Consider the following 13,727-nt stretch of genomic DNA (forward strand, 5'->3'; position numbering starts at 1 on the left):
ACCCATGCCTGCACGTGCTTGCAGACTACCAACCTCTGTGTTGTGGTATCCAGAGACAGGGTATTTGGGTTTTCCCCCAGACTCCCTAAAACTGATTTTATTGAGTTGAAACCTAGACAATTTTTTTTAAAGTTAAAGCAGTTTCAGGCACCATCCCCCAAGTCAATTTTTTAGGTTTTATACTTACCTATTCTGGTATTTTTTTCTTATTATTATATTTCTCTCTCCTGTTGCTGTGTGAAAGACCACACAGACATCATGGAGAACTTACCTAGCTGAGTGATTATATAGGTGAGTGATAAAAATATTTATATATAAGTTGTTCTAAATGTAAAAGCAAATTGAAAAAGGAAGAAATAATATTTTTCTAATCTTCAGTTTTCATATTAAAATTGCATTAAAAATAAAAATGTTTAGCCAAAAAGTATTCTTAAGTTGATTATGTTCTTTTGAAGCATTGTTTTTTCTTTTCTCTAGATAAGTTATATTCAGTCTTCAATGTTTTTGATGATGATTCAACCTGCTGGATATATCATGAAGGAATTTTGTCTATGAAAGTAACAAGAAAAGGGTCAGTTATTAGTACCCTAGATGCAGATTGGCTAGAATTAACCACATTTTATTATAAACAAGGATTATCATTAATTGATTCTTTTGTACACTGGGATATTTCTAAAGGTAAGTGTAATTCCGGAAATCATATTTCTCTTGAAATTTTAAACTATTATATGTTTGTTTTGCAACATGTAGGTCAAATTGTGTTCTTAGTTTAAAGAGAACAATTTTAGAAATGGTTATGTTGTCATTGTAATAAAAGAATGTGAGATCTATTTAAAAAATAAAAAGGCCTTTCCATATTTCTTTGATAGTCATCTCTTAGAACAATTTAAATTGTTGTTTTCTTTTCCCTGGTGCAACGTGGAGGCAGTAACATATGAATTTAGTGCCCCTGCTATTTTAATAAAAAAACAGAAAAAAAATTATAATCACAAATATTTATGCACAATTTTCCCTGATTCATTGAGCACCTCCCCCTTACTATTTACATGAGTCCACACCTGTGATTTTTGGAGCACCTCCAGTTTGATCTTGAGGAACCTAAACTTCTACGGTATATAGGGTATTATCACTATTAAATAAAACCAATACAAATAGTATATTGAAGACCTCTTCCTGTAGGCGTTATTGTGTTAATAGCATATTTTGAAGTCAATTAATGTTCTTCTGTCTTTGTTAGGACTGAAATATTAGGCCTTTAAGGACAGCTTCTTGGCTCCATTTAAGTTCCTGACCATTTAGAGATTGTAAATGCACAAGTATGTTATCACCCACCAAGAACTGTAGTTCTTTTGGATTGTAACTGATAACATATTATAATTGAACCCAGCCCTGTACATTTGAGAAGTTAGTATTTGGCTCTTTAACCATGCATTATTCAACAGGAAAGAGAGAGACATGTGGCTTGCTGAAATTGTTTTGCGAGCTATTTCAGGAATCATCATTAAGCATCAAGCTTTCTTTGTGACTGTTCATGCTGGTTTGTAATTTTAGAATTCCTAAATAAGTTAGATCTAGACTTCTGTATCACCCTGGAGGTTCACCAATTTCAGTCCCTTTGCAAGAGAGGGGTTTTTGTTGTTTTGGAAGGGTGGGATTGCTTTTTTTCAGTCTTTTTTTTGTTGTTGCTGCTGGTTTGTTTTAAGTGTCAGGATTTCGCAAACAGTTTTATTAGAATTAATTAAAAGAAATCAATAATCCTGGCTTCTAATATAAATTTTGTCACAGTTACCCAGTTGCTTTTAGCTTGTAATTATTTTGGGGCAGAGGCTGGCTCTTATTAAGTATTTTGTATGATGCTTATTCAGGATCTGAAGTCAAATCTTACTTGTGCTGCCATTGGACACAGCTGCCACCTCAGTTTGCATTTCTTAAAATTATCAGAACTGCCCACAGATTCCGTACAAGTCAAATAATACCCCTTCTAATGATCTCAAATATTCAATATAAAATTAAACTAAAAAAATCCTTTCTCTACTCTACAGTTTCTTCAGCTCTTTGCTTGCCACTTGTTCTGCCTGCAATTTCCTTAGATCTCTTCTTCCTGCATCTTCATTCCTATCCCTCATTGCAGGTATTTCCTGCCAGATTTCTCCATCTGGCTGGCATGGAGATCTTCTTGGTCTTCTCTTTCCATTTGTTCCATTTGCATCCCCTATTCAACGTCCATGCTTTTCTCTCTCCAGAGTCACCCTTTAGCCTCTAGCACTCTTCCTCTGCTCCTCAGATTCCTCTGAACAGGACAACTGTGACAGGCTGGGCTTCCCTAAAGAGGACCCCCTCGCCTTTTTCTAGCCTCTGGACTTTACCCTGACAAAGCAGGTTCCATCTTACAGGAAGCCTGGTCTTTGCACTGGCACCTGTTCCTGGGCACCTGACCCAGCCACATCCATACCCAAACTTAAATTAATCACTTAGCAAGAGAGGCCAAAGCACAGTTGAGTCTGAATGCTGTTAAGAGCCAGCACACCCTGCAACAGAGATTCTTGGCGCTGCTAGTACTATAGTAAATAGTAATAATACTTGAGTTTCTCAACAGCAAAAACTATTTTTTAGTTGAAAGCTGCTTTGGCTTAACACATTCAATTACTGTGCCTTTTAAGGCATGAATAATATGTTAATTAAGATCTTTAACTGCCTTTACTGACATCAGAAATAGTAAGTTATATTAAACAGTTTCAAAAGTAACATTTTGTGTAGCAACATCTTTTGCAAGTATTTAAAACTAATTTTGATTTTTAGTGAAGAATGCTTAATAAGCTGCTTTTTCTGTAGCTTGGTATTAAATCATTTAAAATTAGAATATACTGCAAAGAAAAGAATATTTTACGGTTGTACACTGATGCTGGATGAATAGATCTGAACTACTTGACCTACTTTATTGCCAATGTTACTTATTACATAAGAAGTGAAAAGTTATCATGCTAAATGGAGAGTTTATATTCCTCTAACCTAGCATTTTGTTGTCTGCCCAAGTTTGGTTGCCTCAGTTGTCCTAGATTCTAAGTGATCAGTGTTCCTTTATAGTTGCTTATGGCAGTTATGTATGAGTGAATGAAGAACAGGACTGTAATTCAGAAAAGCTGCTTTGTAAAAGTTCACTGAAGTGTTTCTTTAGACTCTCGCAAACAATTTCTGCGAGATTCAAAATCATTCTATAGAAAATAATCAAGTATATTAAGGGTGACAGCTAAATAATAAATGTAAAAGAAACTTTTATGAGTCATTGAGTAGCTGCTTGTTACCTGATAGCAGTTTCACTATTCAGTTTCCCTATGTGGCACTATTTAGTTTTTTAATAATAAATATATTAGTGTGCCTGTCTGTCTAGTCTGCTTCACAATATGGGTACTGAAGAAAGCAAAAGAATGTTTAGAACTTTTGCTGTGCATCACTGTTATTTCATGCCACTATTCTTTGTCATATTTATTCAGTTCGTGTATGCATTTGAGAAAAAAAAATCTCATTCTTCAATTTGCAGCTAAAAAGGCAGCCAGTTACTATTTAATTATTTATTTTTGAAGTGTATAAGGGTTATTTACTTTGGAAGAATGATTAGCAGGGGGAGCTGCAAATCATTTTCCTTACCCCCTCTCCCATGTTTATAGACTAGCTCAAGAGAAATTTTTATCCCAAGTTAAACTGTAATATATCCCTCAACTTCTGGTCAGGATATATGTTACTTAACATCATTCTGTTTTCTCTGGTCTGATTAATAATAACTCTATGAAGCTTCCCTATGTTAAGGTTATATGGGTTACTGAGCAATTTAAAAGAAAAAGTAAACAGATTTATAGTAGATAAAATGTTTGAAAGTAAATCAATAAACATTAACAATGAATCCTTATAAACAATTAAATCTGTTAAGAACTCAGGGTGCAGACAGCAGTGACATTTTAGAGTGATCTGGCCCTTGAAAGTGCTCTACAGCCATGTCATAATACTTGTGCTTAGCTGCCAAGAGCATTTAAAATGGCCAGTTGCACGAAAAATTAACCCTGGTTAAATCGGGTATCACATTAAGGCAATCAAAAGCTGAACACCTTAAGGAACTTGCATTCCCTCCAGGGTTAATTTTTCACATGGGGGGGCAGGGCTGGGCTGGTGTCCAGCCCTGCCATCTGGGCTGTCAGGGGAAAAAGAAAGTGAGCTCCAGGCTGCTGAATGGCTAGAGCTGTTGGGGTGGGGAGGGGGAATGGGGCCTCCTCGCCTTGTGGCCCTCCCCAGCTACCCCAGCTAGGGTACTGGGGGGAGCCAGGTCATGCCTCTAAGGCAAAGGGGCTCTATTCCCCACCCCTCCCTCCAGCTCTGGCCATTCAGCAGCTGGGAGCAGCCGGTAATGGCCAGAATTTGGGGGAGGGGGAATGGAGCCCTTTTGCCTCCTGGGCCAAATCCAGCTCCCCCCCAGTACCCTAACTGGGGGTGGGGGGTGGACAAGGCAAGGGGGCCCCATTTCCCACCCTATCCCAAGTTCTGGCCATTCAGTAGCTGGGAGGTCCTTCCCCTCTTCCCCTCCCTGGACCTGGGAGGGCAGGGCAGGGCTGGGCTGGGGAGAGGAGTGGCTTGGCAGCTTCATGGAAGGCTGCTGGAATGCTCCTACCTGCTGGCCTACCTGCTGGCCTGGGTTAGTGCAGGCTGGCTCCAGCTCTGCGCTCCCCCCAACCCAACAGGCAAACACCTGTTGGGTCAGGGGAAGTGGGGAGGGGCAGGGCACACTCTAACTCATGGCACTTTATATAAAGCACCATGAGTTAGAGCAGGGCTCTAACGTCTGTCTGTGCCCTTAGTGTTTTTGAAAAAACTGCCCCTTCATGTAAATCCTTGACTTTTTGTCACACTGCTGTCACACTGGGGGGAAAAAAGTTTAGTAATTATTAAAAACCATGGATCCACTCTTAAATGCACAGAAATTACACAGGTTTCATTATTCAGCCATGTCCCCTGTATGCAAAAAATGGTGAATTTTGAAGGCATATCTTGACTTAAAGGCCCCAATCCAAACTCTGCTGAAGTTAATGCAAAGATTCCTTTTGATTTGATTCAGTGAAATCAGATCCTTAGTCTCTAGTATACCTCTTTCACTGGTGGTGATAAAAGAAAAACTCCTCTGGAAATAGCCATTGCAGTTCATTAAGGAATAAATCTTTCAACCAAAATTAATCTCTTCAGCTGTTGGCCAACAGAAGTTTTGCAAGTCTCCCATGCTCTGTGTCTACCATTTCTTCTTTACAAAGAACTTTTCTATATTTAACACAGGGAGTGTCTTTTATAGGCATTCCATAGTGCCTCTGATACTACCCAGCCTTGCTGGCAATTGGGATCTTGGGTATGACAATGCTGGATTACATTGCACACATTTAAAGAAACAACCCAATTTGTGGGTGAGGGTTTCTCCAGTCAATCAAGTGTCAGTAACCTGAGAAAGAGCTACAGCTGTCGTTAGCTAATGGGTTCTTTCTTGACTGATTTGGTTCTTGTGGCCTATCTAAAAGAATAATGTAATTAGTTGACAATTTTGGTCTCCAAGAAAGCTAAGAAACAGAAAAATAAAATGTTGACAGGGTTGATTCTTTGGTGTTAGGAATCAAAAAAAATGAGAGTTGCTTAGAAAATGAAATATTATCTTTATTTTCTGGGTTCTATCAGGATATTAAATTGCCCAGACAAAAAAAGAAATGTTACCGTTTCCCCTCACTAGATATAAAAAGACAGCTTAGCTGGTAAATTTCTATAGCTAAGTTTTCTGCCAATAAAAAAACTAAATTGGCAACAGCCAACAGGTTTGCATTGTATTTTCTTATGGATCAATGTTAATTACACAATCTTTTGCTTTAAAATTAGGAGTATAGTTAAGTCACTTTAATAAAATACTGACAAATTTTGTACTCATAGCTTCTGAAAATAACTGTTCTTAGATCAAATGATTTTTTGTAACCTACATAGGGCCTGTGGCAGAAGATTATTTCTGCAACTGGTTGGACTTGATCAATATTGTTGATTTATAATACAGGATTGCCTAAAATTCTCTACAAACACAATTCCTACCAAAAAGGGTTTTCTGTTTTAAAAGGCAAAATAAAATAAAAAGTAAGAGTGAGAGAATAAGAGATAGCACCACCAAATGTACTAGCAAAGTAGGCATATATCTTTAAAAATCCAAATGGGGCGGGGGGGGGGCGGGGGTTCTGAAATAGCTTACGTATCAGCTTTCTTGAAGTACAAAGTATTCAGCTGATAATAACGTGAAATTATGTTTTTAAGAAAATAGCCCAGATCTCAAATTGGTTTTGGGTACTAGTAATAGAAATCGTAAACAAGTATCATAGACAGGGTGGACAAAGGGGTCAAATTCAGTTCATCTGTGAGTCCATTGAAGTTGATGGAGTTTCAAAAGGGATTAATTTAACCCTGTATGTTTTATGAATGTGATAATAAAAATGGTCAGACAAGGTTCTTTGAGTAGATGTGATATCTTTTATTAGACCAACTGAGTAGTTGGAAAAAAGTTCTTAGCAAGCTTTTGGGCACAGTCACCCTTCAGGCATAGGGAGCATCTACTGTTCTGAGACTCCAAGAAATGAGAGAAGCTAAAAGTGTGGCAGGATGTCAGTGAGAATGTAACTAGGTAGAAATTAGACAAAAGGTAAAACAGAGAAGTAAAGCAGAGAGGGAACAGGGAAGGGAGCAGGGGAAAAAAGGCTAAAGGGAGACATTACAGTGATAGAATACAAGGTGCAAAAGAGGCTGTAGGTGAAGATCAGGAAAACAGGAAAGAGAGAAGCACAAAGTGTGAGAGGGTGTAGTGAAAATATACATAGGTAGACAGGAGAAACAAAAGGTAAAGCAGGAGAGGGAGGAGGAAGAAAGCAGGTGTGGGGGAAGGGCAAAGGGAAATGTTGTAGAGGTAATAATATGGGGTAAGAAAGAGGCTCTCAATGAAGAAGGAAATAGGAAATCAGGGAGACAAAGGGCAGAAAAGTAGGGGAGGGGAAGGGAGAAAAGATGGGGGGTAAGAAGAATGTAAGAGGATAGGTCAGGCAGGTACCTGTAGAATCAGATGTCAGGCAGGTTGTATCATGTGTCATAAAACCAATGTCTGCATTAGGTCCGTGATTTTTTGTATCCAGTAGATTTATGAAACGAAGTTCGTAGGCTTGTCTACGGAAGGTGTTTTGTAAGTTCCCTCTGAGGATTAGAACTGACAGATTGGAGAGGAAATGATGGTCCTGTGAGAAGTGTGCCCCCACAAGTAGTTGGGTATTCTTGTTTTTGATAGATTTTTGGTGTGCGTTCATTCTGGTGTCCAGTTGTTGTTTGGTTTCTTCAACATATTTTCCATTAGGGCATTTGGTGCACTGGATGAGATGTATAACATTTCTGGAGGTGCAGCTGTAAGATCCAGGAATGATGATGGTTCTGTTGTGGGGTGAAGTTATTGTGGGGGTGGGGGTGGTGAACATGTGTTGGCAGGTTTTGCATTTCTTGTCTTGGCATGGTCTGGATCCACTTGGTGTGGTTTTGGTCACATGGAGTTTGTGTCTAGTGATGAGGTTAGCAAGGTTCAGTGCTTGTCTGAAGGCTAGGATGGATGGTTCTGAAAAGATCTCTTTTAAGAGAGGAGTCTTCTTCTAGTATGGGTTGCAATTGTTTGAGGATTTTCCATGTAGGTTCCAGGGAAGGGTGATATGTCATAACTTAATGGTATGCAGTTTGTAGGGAATTGTCTTTTTGTACTGCAGCAAATCTTCACGTGGTATCCAGGTGGCTCTTTCAAAAGTGTGATCTATCTCTCCAGAGGAGTATCCTTGTTAGCTGAAGGCCTTTTTGAGATTTGTGAGGTGGCAGTCGCAGGTATTCACCTCGCTGCAAATTCAGTGATATCGGAGAGCTTGACTTTATATTACAGCTTCCTTGGTGTGTTTAGGGTGACTGCTGGTTCTGTGTAGATATGTACGTTGGTCCATGGGTTTCTTATATATGGTGGTTTGAATTTTACCATCTTGGATATTGATCACGGTGTCCAAAAAGGCAGTGCTGGTGTTGAGTATTCAAGCAAGTCTGATGGAGGGGTGATTTAAAAAAATGGTGATTTTATTTTCTACATATTTCAACAGAGACCTATTTCACCCGCTTATAACAACGATAAAGTAGGAAATATTTTAACCTTTAAGAAATTATTTCAAGTGCCTTCCTGATACCTTAAAATAAGTTTTGTAAATTGAATTACAGAATTGAGCTGTTACAAACAATAATAAAAATGTGTTATGCACTCATTTTATATTTGCAGACTTAACCATATTATCTCAGTGCATGTGTAAAAATAAAATATTATGTCTCCTTCTTTTTCTATATCTGCATGATAGGCATATGTGCATGTAAATGATTGGTTTTAAATATCTATATCTCCAGAAACAAATATTATTTTTTATAAATACAGACCCAAAAGAAGTAAATGTTATGTCTCAATACTTGGCATTAGAAAACAGATGTTTGAGAAGTTGGAATCCATACCTTATTTAGAAAATGTATTCCCATCTGGTAAAATTCTGAGTTAGACTAATTATAAAACTTTTTATTTATTTATTTATTTACTTTACAGAAAAAGAAATAGTATTTCTGCATAGCTGTAAGTTATGTCACAGAACCAGTCTTCTTATATTCATGGCATGCTGGAGAGGATTAAAAACTGATATTCTTATAGTATTTCTACTTTCTCTTTAAATGTAGTTGTTGGGTTTTTTTTAGTTTTTAAGATTCTCAGCTACTAAGGAACAACTGCACAAACAGCTTGCAGATGACTCTTAGGAATTGCAGTATGCTATCAAAGACAGAAAATGAACCATGATATGGTGCACAGCTTTAGTTTTGGCTAGCTGGATAGTGTCAAGAAGTAAGTCAGGGAGGTGCTCTCTGAAACTTCCTTCCCATCAGGCATCCTTCTACAATTATTTCTGTTTCAGGTTCTTCCCGTGGCCATATAGGTGTTTGGGGGGTTTTAGGTTAACTGTGGCTAGACATTGCAATTTATGCTCAATTTTTCCTTTAATCCTCTCCCCTTTCCAATAACTGTTTGTGGTCATACCTGTATCATTTAAAAATTGAGTATGGAGTTTCTGTATTTATGTGCTACATAAACAGTAGATAATTTTCTCATGTATAAGAAATAGAAGTTAATATTTAAGTATGTCATTTGCTTGCTAATACTTTTACTAATGTAGAAACCTGCCTTTTGTTAATAGCTTGCTTACTGAAAAACACAGAAAATATGTTTTTGTTTAATAATTTGACTTAATAGTCTCTGAACTGTGATTGAGACAACCAGAAACAAAGACATTAAACTGAAGTAATTTGATGTCTTGGATAACTTGACTTCCAAGGATTATTCGCAGTCTGTAAAGTTAAGCCATTGCAGACATCTTTTAGTATGTGGCCTAAATTTTTACAGTCCATCTAAATGTGTCCTTGTTTCTACAGGAGACCACTTGCCTAAATCTATAGAAGGTTTTTTTTTATATGAAGAAGAAGGTTCAGGAATTCCAGGTTCTAACAGGAAAGGAAATGATGCAATAGTTGTAGAACAATGGACAGTCATTGAGGTAATTCATTGTTTCCAGAGAAGTTTACTTTTTGTGTTGTTTTTTCCTTAGTCTGTTCATATTGAAATTAGATACAAGTTTAGGATACAGTATTGTAATCATCTTTCATAAATAGGACTATCACTGAAAGTATAAACTTGAATAATGAATTTGTGTTTGTGATCAAATACCTACAAAACTATGTGAAAAAATAATGTTTTACACTTGCTAAAAAAGATTTTATTTGTTTATATTACTTAAGCTAAACATCATGTTGTTACCAATGTTTTATTATTATTTTTTAAAGAAATTTATCAAATTATTGATCTGAAAAGAGGCACATACATGTACCTTTGAGGAAATATTACTTGAAATCTTTCCTTTATGCGTACAAGCAGATATGCAGATTTACAGATTTGGGACCAATTCAGTCATAGTTTTAAGCAAGTGTAGCTCTGTTGCTTTCATACTAAAGTGCATAAAAATAAGCAGTAATTAGTCATTACTCTAGGGTAATTGAATTCTGCAGAAAATGTCAAAGTTTGGAAAAACAATGTTCACCCAACTAAGGACAAAAAGTAAAAACCTCACAAAAAAAAAAATTTCTGGCTTAATAGCTACTTGCCTGCAGAGAGCCAGAGGCCTTGGACACTTAATCACACACCCAATCCTGGCTGCAAAGAGGCACCTGGGTGGCAGAGAGATGTAGAACCAAACAGCTCAACCGCTCTCTTTGTTTTCCTACTGCAGTCTGGCTGTGCCTCTCCTGCTGCCCTCCAGGGCTAGGGACAGAAATTACACATACACCGTTATGTAATCAGTGTTCAGAAATTGATTCAGATCTATAACACAGCAGAATTTCAGTTCACGTAAACTGCTATCGAAATGGCTGAAACTGGTGTATGATAAACCTGGATGCATGTAGTATCAGATTTAACTGATTTAAGTTAAATTGGTTTATTGAACTTCTGTCCCAGATCCACTCCAGATTCAAGTGAACTCAGTCCCCCAGTATTCAGTGGTGGCAGATGACAGAACAAGGAGCAACGGTTTCAAGTTGAATCGAGAAAAGTTTAGGTTAGATATTAGGAAGAATTTTCTCACTAGGAGGGTAGTAAAATGCTGGAACAGGTTACCCAGAGAGGTTGTGGATTCTCCATCCTTGGACGTTTTTAAGACCCGGCTAGACAAAGCCTTGGCTGGGATGATCTAGTTTGGAGATGGTCCTACTTTGAGCAGAGGGTTGGACTAAATGACCTCCTGAGGTCCCTTCCAATCCTAATTTTCTGTGATTCTATGATCCCAGGATACTTTGCACCTCCCCTGCAAACCCCCACCTCGAAGTGTGGGTAGGCCAGCCTTGCCCCAAGCTATGTGCTCCAGCTGAGCAGGGAGGCGTGCTCTGGCCTGGCCCACTGTAGGCATGTGGTTGCATTTCTGAAATCAAAAGTGAATATCTGTTCACTTGCTTATCAGTTCAATCTACGTAGCTTAAACTAACCTGCAAAGATTGAATCAATTTAGCCTCTAGCTTCTTGACCGTGCTTTGCCCTGCAGGGATCTTGTCAGTGTTGCTTTCTTCCATTAGAGAATCACTGGTGGAAAACTCTCACTCTGTCCTCTCATGTCCTCTCGACAATCCTTAGCTTCAGGTCTTAAAACAATTGCTGTTGCCTCTCTTACCTTAGTAAAAGTGCTCTTAATACTTTTTTGTACTTATAATATAGGGATATGAAATCAAAACAGATTATGGACCTTTGCTACACACACTGGCTGAGTTTGGATGGCTTCTTACATGTGTGCTGCCTACACCCATCATCCGACATGACAGGTAATTGGAAAGGAGGTAATCCAGAAACCACTAGATCTCAGCTTTTTTCTTACAACCTGTGCACAATTCCCAGAGATGCCAGTGGGAGTGCCTTGCCGACAGGAAGAACAAATGATAAAACTAGGATCCACTTTACTACTGCAAGAACGGATTTTCATCTTGTGTACCTCTACAAAAATTACAGTTAGTAATATACAAACTATAACAACAGAAACTGCAACCTTTGACTCCCGCTTGCACAACTTTTTAATTTCTCCTCCCAGTAAGTTTTGATTACAGACCATCAGGGTAATTCTGACATTTACAGAATTTAAACAGAACTAATGAGTAAGTATGACATTTACTGACATTTACAGTTTTTTCCTATATAGAGTTGTTTTGAATACATTTAGATTATTTTAATGCATTATAAAAAAAGTTAAACTAATTATCTGAGTGTTTCTATGCATATCTCAGCAAAGGTAGCATTTTTCAACCATCAATTAATTAACACTTTTATTATCTTTTTAAATGAACAAAACTTTTATTTAGTAGAACATTTTAAAACAGTTCCATATAGGGGAGATGTCTGTTGTCAGTAGTGTATAGTTGTAATCCAGCAATATGTTCTGAAGAAATGCTACAGCACTTTCGGACTTCAAACATACTAAAGAACAAGTCAGAACAAATCCAGGTCATTTAGTAAATTTAACTATGTCTAATTTATACCTTGAGCTAGTTTTCTTTTAATACACTTATTAAAGTCTTTGATTCATTTGTTTGCCTTTAACCTCTGTCTCAAGAAAAAGGTCCAATGTCTGGAGCTATGCTTGGGTCCTGATCCAAAGCCCATTTAAATTAATTTAAAAATGCTCATTGATTTTGCTAGGCTTTGGTCAGGATCTAATTGCATTAAACAAGCCAATATGAGATTACCACGGGTGGAGTGCACATAGAACCACCCTGAGCAATGGAGGTTTTACTTATCAGTGTATTTATCATTCTTTAATCAACCACCTTCAAATTGAAAGCATGCATTGCTAGTCTGGCTAGTGAACATCTAAATTTTAGGTAAAATAGTATAATTAATTTTATACAGAAAAAGGAGAAAGTTTGTGAGAACAAAATGACATTTTCCATTATTTAAGAAATCCCAAAAATGTTTATTCTCTCCCTTTAATTTTTCATAAATATTAAGTTTTCATTTTTATAAATTATCATCTATTATTAATTGTAATCTTTTCTATTGTGGAGATGTAAGAGGTTGCACAGGTTGCAGCCAGAAGTAAGTCTTGCAATGTTGCAAACACCTTTGAAGCATTTCAGAGCGCCAGCTCTACAAACATACGTGCCTTTGGAAACATTCCACTTCACTTTTTGTTATGTGTTATATGTTATGTGCACAGGGACCCCATAGGGTCTCTAGGGCATTTATACACATACCTTTTAGTTCTTGGATACGCCAGAGAGCCGCTGCTTTGGAGCAGACTTGATTAATCGAAGCTAATGTGCACCGTGCTGTGCCTCTTGTAGTTGTGTAAGTGGCGGAGTGCGCATCAGCATGGAGAAAACAGCGGTGGTATGCTTTTGAACTAAAGCACATCTGAAGTGTTTTAGTTTAAAAGCGTGCTGCTGCCATTTTCTCCAAGCTGACACGCATTTTGCCACTTATACAACTGCAAGTGTTGCAGCGCCAGGCACTTTTCAAAACACCTGGCAATCCGGCACTTGTACATGTAAAAATGTCCAATCTCACAGTGCTTTATTCTTCCCCTATTTATAAAATATTAATTAAACTTGATCGAGGAAGTTTTCTGAAAGATTGTAAAAGGTAGGTTAAATCCTGGAACTGTAGCACTGTTCCAGTAACCTGTAAGGCACTGAGCAGATGTCAGAGTATTTCAAGCAGTTGCTCCTTCTTTGTTGATTTTAGCCACCACCGGTAACAGGCAAACAGGATGACTTCTGCATAATGGTCCACCAATCAGGAAGTAAGGGCTACTTAAGGAGGAAAATGAAAAAAGGAAAGCTAAACTACTTTGTAGGAAAGGCCACATGCTACAGGAAGTGCTATTTATAGTACCCTTTCCTCTAAACTACTAACAACCTGGAATCCTAGCCTAGTATTTAAGTGGGTACACCCCTTGAAGGTTTGATATCTTTTAAATAAGACATAAAATTAAACTCCCATTACTAGGTGTGGTTACAGAAAAAGAGAAAATTGCATATTGGACACATCTGAACCTGGATAGCTGCATGTTCCCTGTATAAAAAAAATCTTTCCC

General features: G+C 37.7%; 1 protein-coding gene across 3 annotated transcripts in view; it reads left to right on the forward strand.

Annotated features, from left to right (window-relative positions):
- Positions 1 to 13,727, forward strand: part of RFTN2 (raftlin family member 2) — a 77,097-nt gene that overhangs the window by 23,876 nt on the left and 39,494 nt on the right. For all 3 annotated transcript variants that reach the window (XM_014525598.2, XM_006035468.3, XM_014525600.2), the window contains exons 6-8: positions 478 to 678; positions 9,532 to 9,653; positions 11,360 to 11,463. In XM_014525598.2, coding sequence (XP_014381084.1) covers positions 478 to 678; positions 9,532 to 9,653; positions 11,360 to 11,463 — 427 coding nt within the window. The remainder of the gene's footprint in view (positions 1 to 477; positions 679 to 9,531; positions 9,654 to 11,359; positions 11,464 to 13,727) is intronic.

Source organism: Alligator sinensis, unplaced genomic scaffold (genome assembly GCF_000455745.1).
Source record: "Alligator sinensis unplaced genomic scaffold, ASM45574v1 scaffold1229_1, whole genome shotgun sequence".
Taxonomy (NCBI): domain Eukaryota; kingdom Metazoa; phylum Chordata; order Crocodylia; family Alligatoridae; genus Alligator; species Alligator sinensis.